The 20,304-nt window shown below is 38.2% G+C and overlaps 2 protein-coding genes across 4 annotated transcripts in view; one reads left to right on the top strand and one right to left on the bottom strand.

The window, feature by feature from the left end:
* The first annotated feature begins 33 nt into the window (after positions 1-33).
* Positions 34-4,794, top strand: LOC132201334 (hypoxia up-regulated protein 1). 2 transcript variants are annotated; one of them, XM_059627428.1, is made up of 14 exons: positions 34-186; positions 496-625; positions 683-948; positions 1,011-1,216; positions 1,281-1,443; positions 1,500-1,686; positions 1,738-2,085; positions 2,139-2,332; positions 2,388-2,876; positions 2,934-3,375; positions 3,430-3,604; positions 3,658-3,870; positions 4,000-4,113; positions 4,290-4,794. In XM_059627428.1, the coding sequence occupies exons 2-13, from the start codon at positions 506-508 to the stop codon at positions 4,083-4,085; spliced, it is 2,889 nt and encodes a 962-aa protein (XP_059483411.1). In that variant the 5' UTR covers positions 34-186; positions 496-505; the 3' UTR covers positions 4,086-4,113; positions 4,290-4,794. The 2 variants fall into 2 exon arrangements, with proteins under 2 accessions (XP_059483411.1, XP_059483412.1); XM_059627429.1 differs by lacking the exon at positions 4,000-4,113.
* Positions 4,795-4,826: 32 nt separating this feature from the next.
* Positions 4,827-20,304, bottom strand: part of LOC132201332 (receptor-type guanylate cyclase Gyc76C-like) — a 37,201-nt gene continuing 21,723 nt past the window's right edge. Inside the window, exons 2-20 of one of the 2 annotated variants that reach the window (XM_059627424.1) lie at positions 19,072-19,405; positions 18,018-18,260; positions 11,322-11,381; positions 10,910-11,150; positions 10,678-10,824; positions 10,368-10,573; positions 10,093-10,303; positions 9,867-10,033; positions 9,468-9,749; positions 8,976-9,239; positions 8,784-8,855; positions 8,567-8,732; positions 8,363-8,512; positions 8,105-8,306; positions 7,909-8,049; positions 7,500-7,722; positions 7,300-7,441; positions 6,930-7,248; positions 4,827-6,606 (exon numbers count right to left, since the gene is read on the bottom strand). In XM_059627424.1, coding sequence (XP_059483407.1) covers positions 5,850-6,606; positions 6,930-7,248; positions 7,300-7,441; positions 7,500-7,722; positions 7,909-8,049; positions 8,105-8,306; positions 8,363-8,512; positions 8,567-8,732; positions 8,784-8,855; positions 8,976-9,239; positions 9,468-9,749; positions 9,867-10,033; positions 10,093-10,303; positions 10,368-10,573; positions 10,678-10,824; positions 10,910-11,150; positions 11,322-11,381; positions 18,018-18,260; positions 19,072-19,308 — 4,230 coding nt within the window. In that variant the 5' untranslated portion in view covers positions 19,309-19,405 and the 3' untranslated portion in view covers positions 4,827-5,849. Of the gene's footprint in view, positions 6,607-6,929; positions 7,249-7,299; positions 7,442-7,499; positions 7,723-7,908; positions 8,050-8,104; positions 8,307-8,362; positions 8,733-8,783; positions 8,856-8,975; positions 9,240-9,467; positions 9,750-9,866; positions 10,034-10,092; positions 10,304-10,367; positions 10,574-10,677; positions 10,825-10,909; positions 11,151-11,321; positions 11,382-18,017; positions 18,261-19,071; positions 19,406-20,304 lie in introns of both variants that reach the window. The other variant, XM_059627423.1, reaches the window with a different exon arrangement.

Here is a 20,304-nt window from a genome sequence, read left to right as displayed (position 1 = left end):
ACGTAGTGATGTCTCTCTCTGATTGGCCCAATGGTTGGAATCCACGTTCCACGTCCTTACGCATCTGGTGCTGGATTTTGCCTGCATGTCATGAAATTTCTTATTCAATGTACAATCTTTCGCTAATTTAGGCGGAGTTCGTTCACAAGTTTCAATCCTGAACATCTCTCCTTAGTGTTTTATTAGGTAAGAAATAAATTTGTTCAATTTAAGGCCTACAATCAGTGAATTCGCGTCAACTTTTCGGTCAACACGACCAATGCGGTTTCTTCCGCATCACCAACAATCGCTCCCCGTGTATTCATTTTCAGTTTTTTTTGCGAGTGTTTTATTTTCTAACAAATGGAGCACTATTACTTCCATCACTTAGAAAAAATTATAAACATGTAGTTTCAGTAATGAAAATTATGCAATATATAATTTATCATAAATTTTTCTTCAGTAATTTTATAATTTTTCTTTATATTTTTGCATTAATTCATTCTATTTTTTCAGATCATTCAAAATGGGACGGTGGCTTTGGATAGCGTTAGCTGTCCTTTTTAGTTGCATTTTACATGCCCATTCGATTGCTGTGATGAGCGTAGACATTGGAGGAGAATGGATCAAAGTTGGAATTGTTTCGGTAATTAATATTTTATATAGTTATACACATTCATTTTTTTTCTAATAAAAACTATAGCCCGGCATCCCTATGGAAATTGTTCTGAACAAGGAGTCCAAAAGAAAAACACCAGCAGCGATTGCATTTCGAAACGGCGAGCGCCTCTTCGGTGAGGACGCTCTTAATTTGGGGGTCAGGTTCCCCCAAAACACTTACAGCTACATTCTGCCTTTACTGGGTCAAAAGGTCAACAGCTCAGTTGTGCAGAGATTCAAGACGCAATTTCCCTATTACAAGATTGAAGAGGACCCAGAGAGGGGAACTGTTGTCTTTAGGCATGACGAGTATGAAATCCCAATGTCCTCCATCACCTTTAAAAAAATATTATATGTTTAATGTTTTTTAGTGAAACTCGATTTACTCCGGAAGAACTGATTGCTATGATGCTTCAACAGTGCAAGAGAGATGCTGAAGCTGCTGTCGACCAAGCAGTAACTGAGGTAGTGTTGACTGTGCCGGCTTACTTCGGACAAACTTCGAGGAGAGCTTATCTTTCTGCGGCTCAACTGGCTGGTCTTAAGCCTCTTCAACTCATTAACGATTACATGGCTGGTAAAATATTTGCTTTTTTGCTGCTGGTTTATGGAAAATAAATTTTTTTCCATCTCTTCCTCAGTGGCTATCAACTATGGAATATTCAGAAGAAAAGACTTCAATGAGAGCGCACAGAATGTGATATTCTACGACATGGGTGCCACAAGTACAGTGGCTTCTGTGATCAGTTATTCGATTGGAAAAGGCAGGGACGCTGATCCTCAAGCTACTGTTCTTGGTGTTAGGTAAGAAAATTTTGTGTTAAGGTCAGCAAAAGTAGAAAATTTAAATTCTATTTAAGTGTTGACCGGACTCTTGGAGGTTTGGAGATGCAACTCCGGCTGAGAGACTACCTTGGCAAAAAGTTTAACGAAATGAAGAAGACTCCAAATGACGTTTTCAAGAATCCCAGGGCACTGGCCAAGCTTTTCAAAGAGGCTGGCAGGGTTAAAAACGTTCTTAGTGCTAACAACGATCATTATGCTCAAGTAAAATTTACATCAATATAAATTTTACAAAAATTTAATCAAAAAACTTAGGTGGAAGGTCTTCTTGACGAACAAGATTTTAAATTGCAAGTCACAAGAGAGCAATTCGAAGAGCTTTGCACTGACCTCTTTGCGAGATCTGGTACTCCTATCACTGCCGCCCTCGAAATAGCTGGACTTACAATGGAAAGTATCAGCCAGGTGGTGTTAGTTGGTGCAGGTACTAGAGTTCCCAAGGTACAGGATGCACTGACTAAAGCCACGGGTGTTACCCTGAGCAAAAATATAAACGCTGATGAAGCAGCTGCCATGGGTGCTGTTTACAAGGCTGCTGACCTCAGTTCAGGATTCAAAGTCAAGAGATTTGTGACCAAAGATGCCGTGATTTACCCTATTCAGGTAGATAATAAAACCTTCATATGTTTCCTTATTCATTTTGTATCCATTAATAGGTTGTATTTGAGAGGAAAGTTGATACAGAGGGTACCCCAGAAAATCCTGTCTACAAAACAGTCAAGAGAACACTCTTTGGCCGAATGAATCCGTACCCTCAGAAGAAGGTCTTGACCTTCAACAAGAACTCTGAAGATTTTTCCTTTAACGTGAACTACGCTGAACTGGATTACCTCAAGAAAGAGGACATTGAGTAGGTTTTTCCAATAATTTTTTTTATGAAATTCTAAATTAATGTACAATTTTAGTGCATTGGGTTCTCTCAGTCTGAGTCAAGTAGCATTGAGTGGAATTGTTGCTGCTCTAGAGAAGAACAATGGCCCCAATGTGGAGGCCAAGGGAGTCAAAGCTCATTTCAACATGGACGAGAGTGGAATTTTGCAGCTAGTGAGTGCGGAGCTGAGCTTTGAGAAGACCATTACTGCTGAGGAGGAAAAAGCTCAAAAAGAAGAGGATGATGTTGATTCCACTCTGTCGAAACTTGGAAACACCATCAGCAAACTGTTCTCAAGTGATGAGCAAAAAGCAGACTCGGCCTCAGAAGAGAAGGTGGAGGAAGCCGATCCAAGTACGACCACTACTCCAGCACCCTCTTCTAAAAGTGAGAAAAACGAAACTGCGCCTTCAGAAGCACCTAAGCCAAAAGTCACCATCATAAAGGAAACTTTGAAGATCAACGAAGAAAAGCTCGATCTGGTTGATCTTGATGGTAACCAGTTTGCCAGTTCAAAATCAAAGTAAGCTAGTTTTGGAATATTGTTGCATTTTTTTTTTTTTAATTTTACTTTTCCTAGACTAACCGCATTGGATGAAATTGACGAGAAGAGAAAGCGTCATGAGGGAGCTCTCAATGCTCTCGAGAGTTTCATCTTGGACTCGAGGATGCGTCTTGAGACCGAGGAGTTTATTGCAGCTGGCAGTGAATCAGAACGGGAAGCACTGAGCTCTGCTTTGAGCAAGGCAGCTGACTGGCTCGAAGAAGAAGGTTTCACTGCGGAAACTGAAGATTTGGAAAAGCAGTTGAAGACATTGCATGATAGTGCAAAAGCAATGTTGAGGAGAGTCGATGAGCACCGCAACCGACCGGAAGCGTTGGCTGCCCTAGAAAAGACTATCGAAGGCAGTCAGAAATTCCTTGCTATGGCAGAAAACCAAACCAAAAATGCTCCAGAAGAAGAACGCATTTTTACAGAAATCGAAGTTACTACCCTCAAGAAGGCAATCAAAGACACTGAGGTAATAAAAATTAAAAATAATGAAATGTTAATGTACTCTTAAAATAATTTTTAGGAATGGAAAACCAAGAAAGTGGAAGAGCAGGCTGCACTTCCTTTATCTGAAAATCCAAAGCTCACTGTGAGAGCCATTGTCGAGAAGATGACTTCCCTTGATAGAGAGGTGAAGTATCTGGTGAACAAAGCCAAAAACTGGAGACCCCCTAAGAAACCTAAGGATGACAAAAAAGGTTAGTATTTTCGTTCTATAATAAATTTAAAAAATTTTCGTCGATAATTTCAGGTGAAAAGAATGCAACTGAGTCTGCAGAATCTGAGAAAGTTTTGGATGATGGTGTGAAAGTCGAAGTCAACGACACAAAGCCTGCTGAAGATACAAAAGAGAAAGAGGAACCCAAAGAGACTGAACCTGTTCTTGAATTGGACGGAGCGGTTTCAGACGAGCCTACACTCCAGGAATCGGAAAGCAAGGAAGAAGAAAGCAAGCAGGAGAAAGGTCAGTTTTATTTTTACTATAAACAGAAAGTAAACATTCATTATGCCATGAACCGCGTGGCCAGAATTGCAAAGTGCGTACAGCAAATCCGCGGGCCACAAATTTTATTGCTCGACAAAACTGTTGCAGGAGAACCGTCATGGTTAACTTCCGCTCTCATAGTCACTACAATACACATCCTTTTTCAATTGGCCTCTGATTACATACTACCCTGACCCTTTTTGTAACATAATGTTCCTCTAGGTTTGTTACCATTTATTTCCTCGGGGATACTAACAGCTACATAATAAGACTGGTATCATTTTTAATGTGTGAAACCCCCTAACCTGGCCAAATTTAATTGAGCTTCATAGTTATCATTAGTTTTTTAAAACCAAACATATAACTAATAAATTGACGTGCTTATTATTATTTTGCAGATTCTCAAAAGACTCCCAAAGAGGAGTTGTAAACTCGACTGCCTGTGAAGCTGTGCTCGTCCTTAAGTCTCAATGACGCACACGTCGACCCTCCAAAACACAATTATTATATACTTACTTACGCCCCCATCCCCTAATCATGTTCGATTATCATCTCAACCTGTGAAAGCGGCCCATCGTTTTGTGACGGCCATTCAATTGCACAGTGCCTGCGTGCCCCGTTTGCAGACAAGAAAGTGTGTGTTATTGTTGTTATCTCTGGCAAAAAAAAATGTGTGGGTGTGATCGTAACCATTGGGACTCTCATTCCATGATAACAGTTGCAAATTAAGGAGCATTCCTTACAATGTATTTTCCCCCAGCAACCGAATCAATCCCTGTACTTGTTACACTGTTTTATTTCATAGAGGTGGGGCTATATGTTGGTTGATATGAGCTGGTAAATGTGAAAGGAGTGTGTGGGAAGAATGTTTACAATAAAATATTTATTTGACATTCGTTAAAAGTGGGTGCTTAAATTATTTCAACACAAGAATACACAATTTCAGTGTCTTTATTCTTCAATTAATTAAAATGGCATACACTCTTGCTCTGACTGGAAAACTCAAATTTAGTTGTTGGCGCCTACTTTTTGCAGATCAATTTTCTCAGCTAATGTACGTAGGTCCAATCAAAAAATACTATTCATTGTAAAAAGTTGAGCCACAGTATTATTTTTTTCCATTCCAATGTTTTTGCAAACAAGACAAATCAAACGTAAAGTTGACATCAAAATGCAAACAGCTCAACACAGGAATACAGCTGACGGTGCCTTGTCTTAACTGAGTGAAATCCTAACAATTAATTAACAATAGCGGATTCACAGCCATATTTGAAATTAAGGTTTAAGGTTTCAATTTTACAAACTACGTGGTAAACGACACGTTCCGACTTAGGTGACTGGACGTCAATTTTCACGTAGGGAAACAATACAACAAACTAAAAGCAATTTAAAAATTCACCACTGACGCAAACACGCAAAATTTACCGCACGCGCTTCACTTATCATAATTGCTGTAGACATAAAAAAAAAATGCACACTGTTTTCTCAGAGAATTCGTATTGAATATTGATAGAAGTTTTTGTCGGGAACATGGCACTGCGATTCGAGGTACGCTTGCCGCCGCGAAAGTTTGTGGAGATTTCACAAGCGCGGCTCAATGGAAAAGCTCCAAAAGTTAAAAACAACAGGAAAGGGAAGAAATAAGTATAAAGATACTCAACAAGAAAGAAGTGAGATTTAATTTTCCTTTTCTAAATCAATAATATAGGCACCGCAGAAAAGTTACAATCAAATTAATTTTCCAGAGTCTTATTTTAATCAAATTCATTTGAATCTCTGCTGTCCAGCATATCCAGAAACTGTTAGTCATTTTTTTTTTTAAACAAAATCACGAAAAATTGTTAACATCAATGAGCGAGCTTAAAATGGAAATAGTAATCAGAGAGGAAAGGCGCCTTTGATGTTAAGCTCGAATAAAAATTAAACAGCTCATTATAAAGTTCTTCACACTTCTATTATCACACAACACTCTCATCATTGGACTTGGGCGTCTGACGGCGCGGCTCGAATACTAGGCCAGCCGGAGCCGCGGCTGCCATCGTGTTTGGCAGGCTGTAGACGTTCTTCCTGAGCGACGTTTGACTGGCGTTGGCCGAGTGACTGCCCTTGAGGCCGTTGCCGTTCAGGATTCCGACTAGCCAAGACTTGAGAGATCCGCGGTGATTGACTTTGTGCGCGCTAAGACCAGGCGCATCCATGGCCAGGTCATCGACGGGCAACTCGTGCCCTTCAAGGGAGCGCCAGCGCTTGGGTGGAATGAGCGGGGTGCCCTCTTCGGAACAGGCTGACTCGTTGCTCTCGTGCTTGCTGAGTCGGCCGTTGGGCAACACCGGCGAGGGCGTTGGTGGCACCACCACCGTGACACAGCAGTCCTCGAGCGATTTGGCCTCACGTGGCCGCACTAGACGTTTGGCCGCTTGGCCGCGGATCGAGGGGAACGGGTCAAAGGAGCGTGACACAGTTGGAGCAGTGCTGAGATCGAGCGGGCATGTGACCACTGAAGAGCCGCCGCAGCTGCCCTTGGGCCCGTGATGGCCATTCCCGTCCATTAGTGAAGCGTCCGTCGTGTCATTTAGGGAGACGGTGCGAAACGCTGTCGAACTTGATGGTGATGGTTGCGAGGTTTGTGGCGCCGCGAGACTAGTGCTTACACCCACGCGGCGCCGAACAGGGGTTCCGATGCCACCAGGGTTGCCAAGCACTGAACCCGAATGTCTGCAAAAAAATTAGTAAAACAAAGTTTGAGGTAACTATATTTTTTTTTGCAGTATGAATAAATTTATTCAAATAATAAATAAGGATTTGCCAAAAGCCCTTTAAATTATTCAGGGGAAGTCGGAAGTAGATTTTAATTAAATGTGTGCAACTTGTGAAACACAAAGAGAATGCGGGTTGCCCATTCTATGAAAATAAGGGGTTTCAATCATGTATGAAATCCACCAAAAGTGTTTTCATTGTATTAAACTCGATGTTGGAATTGATTTCATTTTTTGAACTTTGCCTATCAACAAAGATTTAATCTTATTAAATAAAAATACCTTCCAGAGAGTTCCGATCTACAGAATAAGGGTGGAGGTAGATTGTTAGCGTCCACATTTCTCCTTTGAATGGCCAGAGGAGTGGCTGACACTAGCCAGTGTGTGCTGACTGCGCCCTTTCCCTTGAGGAAGACAGGGCCGCGGTCCTCCACCACATAGAGACCCTCGCCCAGTTTGTTCAAGGCGTTTCTGCACTCTTCGCTAATGTGGATGCGCAGCGCTTCGCCGTTGCTCTCCATTCGAGAGGCCGTATTTACTGTGTCACCAAATAGGCAGTAGCGTGGCATTGTCAGGCCCACAACCCCAGCAACAACAGGACCTTTAAGAATGAAGCATTAGAATCCCAGAAAAAATTTCACTTTTACTTTACCTGTGTGAATTCCTATTCGGAGCTTGAGTGTCTCCTGAGGTCGGTGGGCTACCCTGTGACTTTTGACTGCAGCAAGAAGGTCCAGCGCCATTGAAGCAATTTCCCCAGCATGCTTCTCATTTTTTAGAGGCAGTCCGCTGACCTGAAAAAAGCTCCTAGTAGTTTTTTGATCAAGAAAGGATGTATAAAGGATAACGTACCACCATATAAGCGTCCCCAATGGTCTCCACTTTATACACGTCGTACCCTTGGATAATGCTGTCAAAAAGGGTGTAAAGGTCGTTCAAAAAGGTAACCACTTGCAGTGGAGTGCTCTCTGCTGACATGGAGGTGAATCCGACAATATCGCTGAAGTAAATTGTCACAGAGTCATACGACTCTGGCTGAACACCAATGCCCATTGTCAGGTTCCGCGCCACAGGCCTAAAGTTTTTTTTATTCATTAGTTTTCATTGCATGTAGTCAAGCCAAGAAAAAGTGAAAAATAATTAAGGAGGTTTTATCAAAAGCTAGCAGAGGTCTACTATAATGCATGGTAAAAAAAACATATCTGTCAAGTTGACCTGAAATTTTACGTAGGATTCCAATTTTTTCCAAATAAAAACTTACGCTGGTAGCATTCGGTGAAGCAAGTCCTCAGTTTTCTGCTTCTCTTCAAACAGCAGTCTAGTTCTCTCGGACACAAGCTCTTCTAAGTGATTAGCATATTTGACCATCATGTCCATCATTTGGTCAACAATATTGTGGTGCCTAAGTGAAGTAAATTAAAAATTACTTTTTAAATAAAATAATTAAATGCACTCACATTCCCTCCCTCATTTTCTTGAGTTGTTCTCTTATGTTGTGAAAATCAGGTCTGTTTTCTGGCTGCTCCTGCCAGCAAGCAGTTATGCAGTTAGTAACATAATCTGGACATCCAGTGTCTGTATCATAGGTTATCGAAAGGTCTGGTCTGAATGGCTCTTTTTTTGGCCCATAACGACCCTCCTTTACCCTCCGTATTATTTCTGTGGCAAAAAAGTTAGACCTTTTGGCTTGACAGAAAAAAAAAATGAGCAAATACCTTTAGGATCTTCAGTACAAGGACCGAATGGCCCTCGGCGGCCAATAATTTCATATAAAATAATTCCAAATGAATACACATCACCCTTCTGGCTGATTTTTGTGGATGGATTTACACCACGCAATAGCTCGGGCGCTTTCCAAAATAAATCTGAAAGGTTGTTTAAAATAAATAGCTTAAAATATATTATGTACTGTGACGCACTTCTATAGTACTGGTGCTCCCCTACACTCTCATTGTCAGCGTTTTGTCTGAGCTCGTGGAGTCCAAAATCGGCCACCTGTAGTACCCACCTGCTGGTGACTACACAATTGCTGGATTTCAGGTTGCCGTGACAGCCCAAGAGGGAGTTGTGTAAGTATCGCATACCCTAAATTGTTATATTTAAGTAAATAAATTTAAAGGCATAAATATGAGTAACCTTTATCAAATCATGAACCAACGAAGATATGAACATAGAATCTAGTTTGATGTCTTCATTTTCGATTATGTCCTGAAACATTACAACAAATAATCAAAAAGGGAAATAAAATTGTTAGTGCATTGCGCTTATATAAGTGCTAATGCAATTGGAAATTTAAGTCTAATTATAAAAACAAATGAAAATACTGACGTAAAGGCTGCCCTTGGCGCAGTAATCAGTGACGATGAGCACCCGGTTGGGTTCTATGCAGGCGCCAATAAAAGAGTTGACATTGTCATGTCGCAGCTCTCGCAAAAGCCTCATTTCCTTCATCACCTCTCGGGTGACGCAGTCTCTTTTTTTACTGAATACAAGCTCTTTGATGCGCACCACCATATTTCGGTACTGTCCTGTTGAAGCAAACACCTGTGGTCCGCATCGAGATTCAAAAGAGCCGGCCGACATCAGACTCAACTATATCAAGCATTAAAGTCTCTTTTAAACTATTCCAATATTTTAAACAAAAAAATAAATTTGCTAATATATATTAAATAAATTAAACATTAATTACATTTATATCAAAATATTATAAAGTATATTTAAATTAATAAATATATTATTTTATTGTGAATACATTGTAAATACAATGAAATACTAAAAATGATGATATCACATAATGGAAGAAAAAATTTGTTAGCTTACCTTGCTAGGAGGAGAGACAATGTCTCCACTGTAGCTGTGCAGCTCTGTAGGGTGGATTTTCCACAACAGACCTTCAATCTCCTGCTCAATTTTCCACTTTCGATAAATGCTGGCAGTGATGACTGTAGCGCAAAAGAGGAGAACACCCAATGTGCCAGCAGCAACCACACTTTGATCATGGCTGTTCACTCGTGGACACTTGCTATTATCAAAGCCGCAACTTGGTTCGTCCATTGGTTTTGTATTTCCAGGCCATTGAATATGCCTTATAACTTTGTAATCCTGAAAAGATATAAAGAATAAATAGACAGGCAGAAATTTTAAATTTGTTTTGGAGGCATTTAATATCCCGTCGTATGTACAAATAATAAGTTGATCAAGTTCTTTTTTTATTCTTACCAATGTGTCATTTTTTGCACCGTGCTCAAATTTAGCCACAGGCAGCATATGGAATGGGCAGCTGAAGTTTGTGTGCTCAGTCAAATTGTAGTTTTGAAGGCCGATTACTGAAAAGTTGCCCTCCGAGTTTCCCGCCTCATCCCACTTAATCAGGGAGCCAGTGATACCTTCAAGAACATAAGATTATAATTTTGGTTTCCTAAATCACAAAATTTTGAAATCTCACTCTGATAACTGCCGTTCTTAAGGATGGTCTCAATAATCCTCGTTCCGTTGCTGGCCAGCTCCAACACCTTTTCATTTGTCGGCCAGATCTGACTTTCAGGCAAAGAGCTAATTTTGGCCGCGTATGCTATTTCATTACTAATCAGTTTGTGCAGCGAGTTGGCGTACAGCATGACGGCATCATAGAGGTATGCAGCAAAAATTGGAATGTGCTAAAAAATTATTAGTGCTTCTTTTAATACATTCATATTATTGTTAGTAAAAAATAATACGCACTGTTTTGAAATTCCCAAAAATGGTAGGCATAGAAAAATTAAATGGCTCTTTTGCGTTGTAAACTCGCACAGCGTCAGTAAAATTTGTAAATTGGTTGTCCGGTGGCGTCATCGCCACCACTAACAAAGATTTGGCTCTTTTCTCAAACTCAATATTATTCTGGTTGTGGAAGAAACATGACTGGAGTCTGCTTAGGTAGTCACTCTCTGGAGAAAAATTTCCAAATAAATTATAAATGCAGTTTCAGAAATTATTAACGCAGTCAAAAATAAAAATAATAAACAACATTAACATAACAATAATAACTCACTCCAAAGATATTTGACTGCATCCCTGACTGAATAGGTCTCCATGTCAATGTAGATGACCATGTATTCACCGTTGTCAAAAAGCTGAAGCGCTTGCATACCGGTCATCAGGTCAATTAGACTAGGTGAGGTTCCCATGAACACATAAACTTGAAATTTAATAAGATCAATATATTAGAAAGAGAGCCCCAGTTGGTGCTTATTTGTAAATTATAATTTGTGACTTGTACTTACTTCGAGTCTTGTTTCTTGTTTCCTGAATGATTTGGTACCAGATCCCTGCGTGGCAGCACAGCAGTTTCTGAACACAACACTTGTGCCTATCATAGATGGTGCGCTGATGGTTTACAGTGAATTTCTTCTCCTCTGCGCGCTTCTGCAGGGTGAAGGCGAGCTCTTTCCAAGCCTCCTCGTTGATGATGGAAAACTGTCTCCAGTTTAAGTACTCCAACAAGGTCAGCACCGACTTAATGACCTGGAACAAGCAAAATGTTTCTTAATTAATAAATAAGCCAAATTATAGAAAAACCAATTAATTATAATTCCAAATTATTTATTAATTATTATTTAGTGTAGTTGTAAGTTTTTAACAAATTCGAACAAATTAAGTAAAAAAAAAATCAGAGGGAAAACTATTAGTAATTACCTGAGAGTTTGGGGGGTCGATTCTAAGCAAAGTTGGGTTTGCTTTGCTGTCAGCGCATTTCTGGAACAAGCATGATGAAATTTGATTACATGTTTATTAAACAATTTTGTGAGAAATATTTAGGTGTCAAGTGACATTCCTTTTTTTTAATGTGGTGTAATGCTTAGCTTACAACAAAAAATTTTTAAGATGTCAATTGGTACAATGAAGAATCCATCATATCACTTTCTTTAAATATCTCCAATTTTTAAGAATTCCTCTCTTGCTCTCTTTACAGCTTTCTTTTCACGCCCATAGCAATCAAAAGAATAAAATTAAAATGCGTTGTAACTGATGAACGAGAGAAATTCAGCATTTGCTATGTAATACACGATGGCCATTAAGAGAGTAATCAAAATTATTCATTGCTGCTGAAAATCCGCGCCAAATACGTTTAGCAGCCCATAAAATTTTATTGCAGTCACGATTGACACTCCTCAAAAGCTTGATAAAGCGGCGCACAGCTCATGTTGAAATATTGTGCCTCCTTTCGCCGGTTTTTTTTAGTCTCCAAATGGGCTTAATTATAAATTTCAACCATTTCTTCCATCACAATTTTTTAACACTATGCGAGAAAAAGAGAGCACCAGGTCTTTAATTTTTGAGTCACCACTTGATTTTAGGGGACTGGTTTATGTTGGTTTTTGTCACTTAAGAGGAATTAAGATAAAACCACTTGCGACTTTTAAACTTAAAATCCGCTATACGGAAAGGCAAAACCAACGATCGGCCCCTCTTCACTTTTAATTCATAATACGAACATGAGCCTGAAGACCCGAAATGCGAGCAATTAATTTGCCTTTTTCTGAGGGGCAAGTTGCGGTTGCGTTGAAATGTGGACGGACGAGATAACCACTGAAGTGCAGACCGACGCTATTTTTAGCGCAAGCAGCCTTGATTTCTTCCATTCACACACGTGGAAATAGTCACGGGCTTTGCCAAAAGCACGATCAAAATTTGATAAATGTGCAACCGCGACAACCTGTTTTCCATTTCAATGACAAAAATATCTCTATATTCGACCACACGCAACACAAAAGACTTGTTGTTGACTGTTGATTTTTTAAGGCGAGGTGGGACATTACAATGCTATGTGGCGTGTTCCGCGTTTTAATACAAAAAAGCTATATTTGCAGGGCAGATTTTTATATTGAAGTTCTTAGAAGTTTACAGTTAATTCACTTTATTCGTGAAAATAGAATGAACTGTTTATCAATCTGTTTTCAACTTCACTGCGCAAATATAAAGTGTCTGAAGTGACTATAAAAAATTAGTGTTGTAATATTTTTTCTAATAATTTTAATACTTTATTCATTGAATTTTTAAAATCAAACAATATGTTATAAACCATAAATAATAAAATATTTAACAACTTTTATTTAATTAGAATTTGAAAAAGAATAAATAATAATGATAAATTAAATTGCCTGCAAAGTAACAAAATAATAAATTGTTTATGTACAATTTTTTTTTTAATATGCTAGATTAAGGTATTCAACTTTTTAATCAATAATAAAAGAGATAAGTAAATAAGTTTTTCAAAGCAAAATACTTGCATAAATAACAACCATTGGGAGCTATTACTAGATCAGACCGTGCGTGCCGTTTAGTATTAAAACGGCTGCACGGTGCGTTGACAAATCAATGACATGTGTGCTAAGTCAGCCGATAAAATTGTGTTTGCCTCTTCCATCCCTCTGCAAATTGGTACCCGCGAGCCAATTTTCCGCGCTACCATCGGCTCGATACGCGCGCAGTGGGCGCATTTGCTTCGCTTGCTTTAATAGGATTACAACTCAAACTCAGGCGACGGACTAATTAAAAGAGCGCTGATTGGCAGAAAAAGTGAGTGAGCTCCTTGTTAGTTGGCTGATCGAAAATGTTTGTCAAACGAATGTGCGCTGACCCGAGAGGACGACAAAGGTCGACGGTCGTTTGGACGAGCCGAAGGTCAATTTGCCGGCGGTCACACACTCCGATTAAATTATTATTTCCATTGGACATAATGAGATGAATCCCCATTGATCCGGTGACACAATGCAAACACTCCAACGCAAATCTTCCACTGCCGTCACCTCACAATCAACGAACGGACGCGTATTTTGCCTTATGTGATGCAGAAGTGTCCTTTGTGTGCTTTTATAATAAAATAGTTTGAATGTTCCGACTTCGTGCTTCAACTAGTGCGATTTTCTGCGGAATACAATAAATGACAAATCGCAGTTTACTAATCAAGCTGCAGAGTCGATTCATCACTTCAGAACGTGCAATTACTGCAAAGCGACTTTCATGAAATGGAATACAAAGTGTATTTGCACTGCACAGTTTTGGGAGATTGCCATGCGAGATCCCTACAAACTTATGTTTTGTGAGAGCTTCATGCAAATTCGTCACACAAGGAGCCAAATTTTCTTCTTTTAAATTGATGTTCACGATAAAGGCAGTAGTTTTTTACTGCCATGTTCTTTGAAACATTTAATACATCTTAACATATGGGACACAGCTTGTTTCTGCGAAATTTATGCAATTGAGGGCGCTGAAGAAATTCCCTTCAAAAAGCTCCTACATATATGCCTTTTTTAATACAAATTATTGTTGCCAATGTCTTATATTCGTGTCAAAATTCACACATGTGCTTTTTTATTTGTGGAAAACTGGGGAGAAAAAGATGTTAAAAGAATCAGGTTTGCTTATAATAGCGGTACATTACCGCAGAAGTTATTTATAGCATGAGGGAAAATTAAAGGCACAAAAAATGAACTTTTGACTCAATTTATTTTGAAAGTTTGAGCTGAAAGTTGTTCAACGCTCAAAACAACTTCCAGGGTGACTTAGCTATTGAATGCGCTATATATCTTTGTTGGCCTGCGGTTCCGAGGAAATTTGCCTTCCAAATCCAAAGTTAATTTTTGAAATGTTCAACATACCAAATTTGAATGACTTTCATCCCACGCAAGCGTAGCCCAGACTTTGCCAAACAACCATTTCCGCAGTTTGCAAAGGAGCGAATTTGTGCTGCTAAGTAAGACATCTTACAAGCGGAAAGCAACGCTTTGAGATGAAATAATTAATTTTCTGCTTATTCAACAACACATATAATAAGGGCTCGCGCGATTTCTCCTTTGAGTAACATAGGATTATGCAAAGCAAAGTTTTATATTAATAGTTAGAATTTTTCAATTGAAAATTATGACAATCTATACTGAATTCAAATTTTAAGTTATAAATAATTGAGTCTAACATATTTTTTTTCTATCTAGTCTTTCTTAAAATAACTTCTTCTATAGAGCTCATGCCATTGTAAAATTTGCACTCTCATCTGACTATTCTACAATTTTCTGGTCTTCTCTTAATGTAAGCAGAAATATCAATTAAAGCTTTACTAAAATTGAAGTAGCCTGGACACTTGGAGCTGTCGCTTGTTGCCATTATAATATTTCACCACTCCCATCATTAAATGAGTTAAGCACAATCGGCCAGTTTCTATTCTGCAAACCTCAGAGCGATACAATCAAGCAGGAAAGCACGTTCCACGTACGGGTGCTCAAGGCCCATGGAGTACTCTAGAGCGTGCCCTCAAAAAATCACACCCACGCACGCCAACGAGCTGGCAACAGTATATTTAATTACACACGCACGCGTATTCTTTTGCCACTAAAAGTTCACACTTCGCTTTGCTAACCATTCTGCTCCCAAACATGAAATAAATAATAACAAAACGCAAAAATTTTAATCACGGTTGGCCTGGGTTATGAAGTTAATAGATATCAAACAAAATGGAAAGGTTTTGATCGAAAAGTTAGAGAGAGTTCTGTGGAAAAATTTAATCGACGGGCCTGCCCGTCTGGAACTTTTTAAGACACAGTTTGCTTTGTGCATAAATCATTTATAGGCCACAGTAAGCAGTTTTTGTTTTGATTTCAATTGGCAAACTTACCGTCGGTGAAAGTCATTGTACGAGGTTCTATTTATAGAATGGAATGACCAATATGTAAAAGTAGCATTTTATACATTTTGATCACAAAGCACTTTATTAGCGCCGACACATTTCGCTGCGGTCATCAAGTTTGCTCAGGCGTAGTGCTCACCGACTCCTTTTCTCTCTCTAGAAAGAGACTTGCAAATTTTAACCACAATCGGTCTTTTGATGAATAAATTGAAACTTTTCTTCTGTTTGAATAGCATTTTGCTGTGCTTTCCAGTAAGAGAGTATTCTTGTTTATTCTTCATTGCCATTCAATTTCAGAAATAAATTTACATCTTAAAATATGAAATTTTTTAAAACCTTTCCCAGAAGATGATTTATTTAAGACTGTCGCAAAAAAATATGCAACGCATTAAGGCTTCACCCAAAATATAAATGGCAAATTACAGCTCTACTGTTAGTTTTGAAGATAATTAAAAATCTTACATTCGCATTATATCATTAACGATTTGCAGCTTATTGCCGTGTTCAATAAAAATTCCAAGATAACAAACTTTCACAAGAATAACTCTCACTCAGGCTGCCTGATTATTGTAGCTATATCCATTCTTATCATATAAATCCCAGTGTAATTTAAAGTCAGTTTGAAGGCATGCAAATTTATATTATACACTATTCAAATAGAGAACCAAATTTCTTATTAATTAATTTTGTTTATATTTTGACAAACTGTTTCACCCCATATTTAAGAAATTTTAAATATATTAAATAAGGATATTGTCTGTATTAAAAATTTGCATTCTCAGCTTCTCAGCAACAATAAATGAATAAAACAAATACATATCATTGTAGGCTAAAATTATGTTTCTAGATATACATCAAAGATTCATGATAGATTAAAACACGCCGCAGATCAGAAAAATTTTAGCGGCAGATTATAACTTAAGTACCACTCAACAGTTTCAACCTTTTTATAGGAACATTTGACGAGATAAAGTTGAAAGCAAAAGATAGATTTTTCGCTTCGTTTGGTTGTAAAAATAGCAACGGGCCACTATTTATAAAAGCGATACAAAAGTTGTCCAGCAGGTTGAGATGTTGGAAAAAATCAGCCCCTGCAAGACGAGGCCAAAAATAGAACCTGACAACAGGTTTTAGAATGGACTGCGCGTCAAGATGTGTTCAGAATATATACAACCTGTTTTTTTAACTATAAATTTCACAAGGAACTGACGGAGTCATTTGTGAAGGAAAGAAAAATGGAGGACATTTTGGCAAGCCGTGCAAAACTGTACGTGTAACGAAGGAGAACATAAATTGTTTCCAACTGCTATTTCTGTCTGAGAATAAACGATGTAGTGAAAAGGTTTAGGGACCTAACACAGCGTTAGTAAAATTTTATTATGACTACCAATTAAAGCATCAAGACATAAATTCTAGAAGATTGGATTAGCTAAGCAAATATATAATAATAGACCATTTAATAACGAGATAAAAAAAATCATCTGCCTATCTCGGCGAGTCTTGAAATCTCCTTGTTTTCATCGAGATAAAACTATGTGTGTATACCTTTATTTAAAAATTTTGAAACAACATTTTACTCCACTAATTATATTTCCTATTATTTATTCCATGAACTTTTTCTGCAAGAAAATTTTTTCAAAGTTTTCAGTGCAATTAAAGCGATTCATATTTAGAAGCAAAGAAGTTAATCAATATCCTCTGCACAAGGAAAACGTTAATAAGGTCCTCCCAAACAGGTTGACAATAAATTCTGACCTTGAGTGCAAAGCGTAAAATTACAAGTATACACTGCTCTAAATTTATACTTCGCGTTGCAGATGGACATTTTCACAGGCCCTGCAAACGCCATGTTCCTAATTAACGGACTGCCCTCGGTATTGTTGATTCCAAAATTTAAGTTTAATTATTAGGAAAATAATAATAATTTAAAGGTAAAGCAGCCAATTTCATTGCTAAAATAAAAGTGGGAAAAACGATAAAAAGATCAGCTTTTCACTGGAACGCGTAGGATCTCGGCCGCCCACACGGATTTTTTTACTTCAGCTTGCCAAAATAGTTATTTTTTTTTATCAGCTCTGCGCTCTGTGCATGAATAATAATGATATAAAGTTCTGAGCGAGTGTGACCTCTTGGAAGCAAATAATTCAGCATTTCGCAAATCTCATGCGTTTGAATCAATTAGTATGCGGGCTGAAAGAGTAAGTGGGGCGAGACTGCAATTCACTTTTACGATTATGGCCTAATGTGGTTAAAAATAAATAATACATATGGGTTATTTTTTTCCTCTGGCTCTTTTTAGCTGACGGGTCAACGATTTCGCGTCACTATCAAAATGATCTTTCCCACGCCGACAAAAATAAACGCAATAAGTTCAGTTGGGTTGACGGACTCCGAGAATGGAATTTGACGGTGAAATTTGAGATTTTTATCCTTTTCAGCGGAATGTGCCAAGAGGTGTTTGTTCATTGAAGTGATTAATTTTTTGTGAAGACCACAGGCTTGGTTTAATCTCAAAGTAAATTTTAAGCCACTCACCATATCTTATTAATTATTATTAAGTCGACTGCATGATGAAATGAGAGCAAGTATTTTGCGGTTAACCTTTGCTCCAAGAAGCTTGGTCGATGGATTATTGGGCGCTATTTTAAAACTCAATTTGGGGAACCTTTCTTCCAATACACATTAATTTTTTTTTTTTCAGTACTCACGTGTGAAAACATGGGGATGTTCATTGCTTGACTGACGGTGGCCTCGACGATGCAAGAAGAAGCTTCCGGGCCAAAGATAGCCTTGGTGTCCTCTGTGATCATGTGGATGAGAGCTTTGGTGGCGGGCACCGTTTTGCTGTTGGTGTCATTGTAGCGCATCAGCAGATCTACCCAAGGTAAAGTGACGTTTGAAGTGTTGATCTGATCTAGAGCGTAAGTTATGGCACCGCTGATAGTTAAACCCTGCAAAAATAAATATATTTTATAAGTTTCAATCTATATAATACTGCATATTTATTTAGAATTGTATTGGTTTCATTAACTGTTACAACTCCTCTTATAATTTATCTATGTATTTTATTTTCTTATGAATCAATTACAAAACTCTTCATAAATAATTATTCAAAATCTTTTTTTTTAAGGGAACATAATATGATAACATGAATCTAATCAGCAATGAATTAAATTACCATTTTTTGAATATAAAATCCGCAAGATAAAATATTTCAAAGTCATGTAGCAAACTTGAAAAGTTTTCAACATCTTTTTTTAGTTACTTACATATTATAATTCTCATAATTCTATCTGCATGTCAAATACAGATTCAGTTAATTTATTATTGAATTTAATTGTAATTTGCTATTTTTTTCTGGCAAATGTTTTTGAAAGGTGCTGAAAGTCCGATTTTAAAAGAAAAATTTATGTAAAAAAATAAAAAACAATAATAAACAATTTTCAGTACTTGTCTTTGTTATTTCTTTGTTATTAATATAACTATAAACAAAATTCCAAATGCTGCCAAAATTTACATAAATCTATCTTCTTGAAGAAAAATATTTGGCAATATTTAGTAAATTCATATCAAGTCGGTTTCTTTCCAGTTTATATTCAATTTATAATATCTTTTCATTAAATGACAAGATATTTTGCACTTGAAGTGTGCAATTTGAATTCTGGGTAATTTGAATAAATTAGCAATGATGAAAAATTAAACAGAAAGATAATTAAAAAATAGAAACAAATAGGTTATATTATAGGAAATAAAAGGACTTACCATTTTTAACTTGGCGTCGCCCTTGAGTGAAGGCAGGTATCCAATGGTGATTTTGTGTCGCTGGCGGGATGCGCCCTTGAGCACAAATCCTGGCGGCAGATTCGGAGGGGCGGGTGTGGTCGGTGCCACCACCGCCACAGGGGTCGCGGGCAGGTCATCGGCGAGGGCAGCGATGGGCAGCAGAAAGAGCACCAGCAGGAGGGCGGTGCCAGGCGGGCTCGGGGGCCCACGCGGCATGTCAGGCCCGCCACTGTGCGGGGGCGACGTGCTCACGCTCAGCACGCCCCCGATCCCCGAGAAAGGCGCCGGCTACTTCCGCCGGGGCACATTTCGCCTGAAACAAAAAGCGTATATTTCATCAAATTACGCTCGTAAATTTTTATCGCTGAGCTTTTATATGAAGAACCATTCGGCAAAAGTTTTGCGCCGCTGACAAAAGCAGGATTTATAAATCTAGAGTTGGAAACTTGTTGAATTGCTGCCGAGAGTATTTAGGGGTAAATTGGGCGTGCATCTCCGCGGTTGGCACTCAAAGTTTGGTAATTGAATTTTTGCTTTCAAAGTTTGTAGCAGCATCTGCCGGCCAAAATTGTCTCCTATCTAACTACTTTTTGTCAAAAAGCACGCAAAGACCGATTAATTCCGGGGTGAATTTATGTGCCAACTAAATATTAAATCATCACACAGCAGCTTTGATAAATATTTTTTTTCCACTTAAAATTTAATAATAAAAATGAATATTTGATTAACTTAGTTATTGGTTTCATGCATAGCGGCCTAATAACTTGCGCTGAAAAACTTTCTGTGCAGGAAATTATGTCACATAGCGTAGGATGTCAATTACTTCTACTGCCAAAAATAATGCGCTCCACCATGTGTCACCCACATTGGGAACAGTAAAACAATGAAATAATATAAAAAAAAAATGAAATGAAAATGAATAAAAAAATTACTTTTACATAAAGATGGTATCAACATCTCAGACTTGGCATCCCTCCCACTTTTCCGCTCCCTGCTCCGCTCTCGCTCTTTGAACATTTTTTTTTCTGTATAATACATGACAATAGAAGTCACTTTTCATGTCACCTCCAATTGATCGTGATTAGCACGCCACGGAATTAATTCAAATTAATGCCAACCGATTGGGTAAACTAATGACGTCATGAAAAAAGGTCCTTCGTAATGTGTCGAGAGAATTAAACAGACACCCGACTGACTGTGTGCACTTGGGAA

This window comes from Neocloeon triangulifer, unplaced genomic scaffold, assembly GCF_031216515.1.
Source record: "Neocloeon triangulifer isolate White Clay Creek 2 clone unplaced genomic scaffold, ASM3121651v1 ptg000014l, whole genome shotgun sequence".
NCBI lineage: Eukaryota > Metazoa > Arthropoda > Insecta > Ephemeroptera > Baetidae > Neocloeon > Neocloeon triangulifer.
This window is presented reverse-complemented; position numbering and strand designations above follow the sequence as displayed.

Bases quoted from the DNA above. Each gene is read 5' to 3' on its own strand.
- LOC132201334 (XM_059627428.1), top strand. From the start codon at position 506: ATGGGACGGTGGCTTTGGATAGCGTTAGCTGTCCTTTTTAGTTGCATT. The intron at 3,376-3,429 runs GTAATAAAAATT...AATAATTTTTAG, and splicing joins AGGCAATCAAAGACACTGAG to GAATGGAAAACCAAGAAAGT. The intron at 3,871-3,999 runs GTCAGTTTTATT...AAACTGTTGCAG, and splicing joins AGAAAGCAAGCAGGAGAAAG to GAGAACCGTCATGGTTAACT.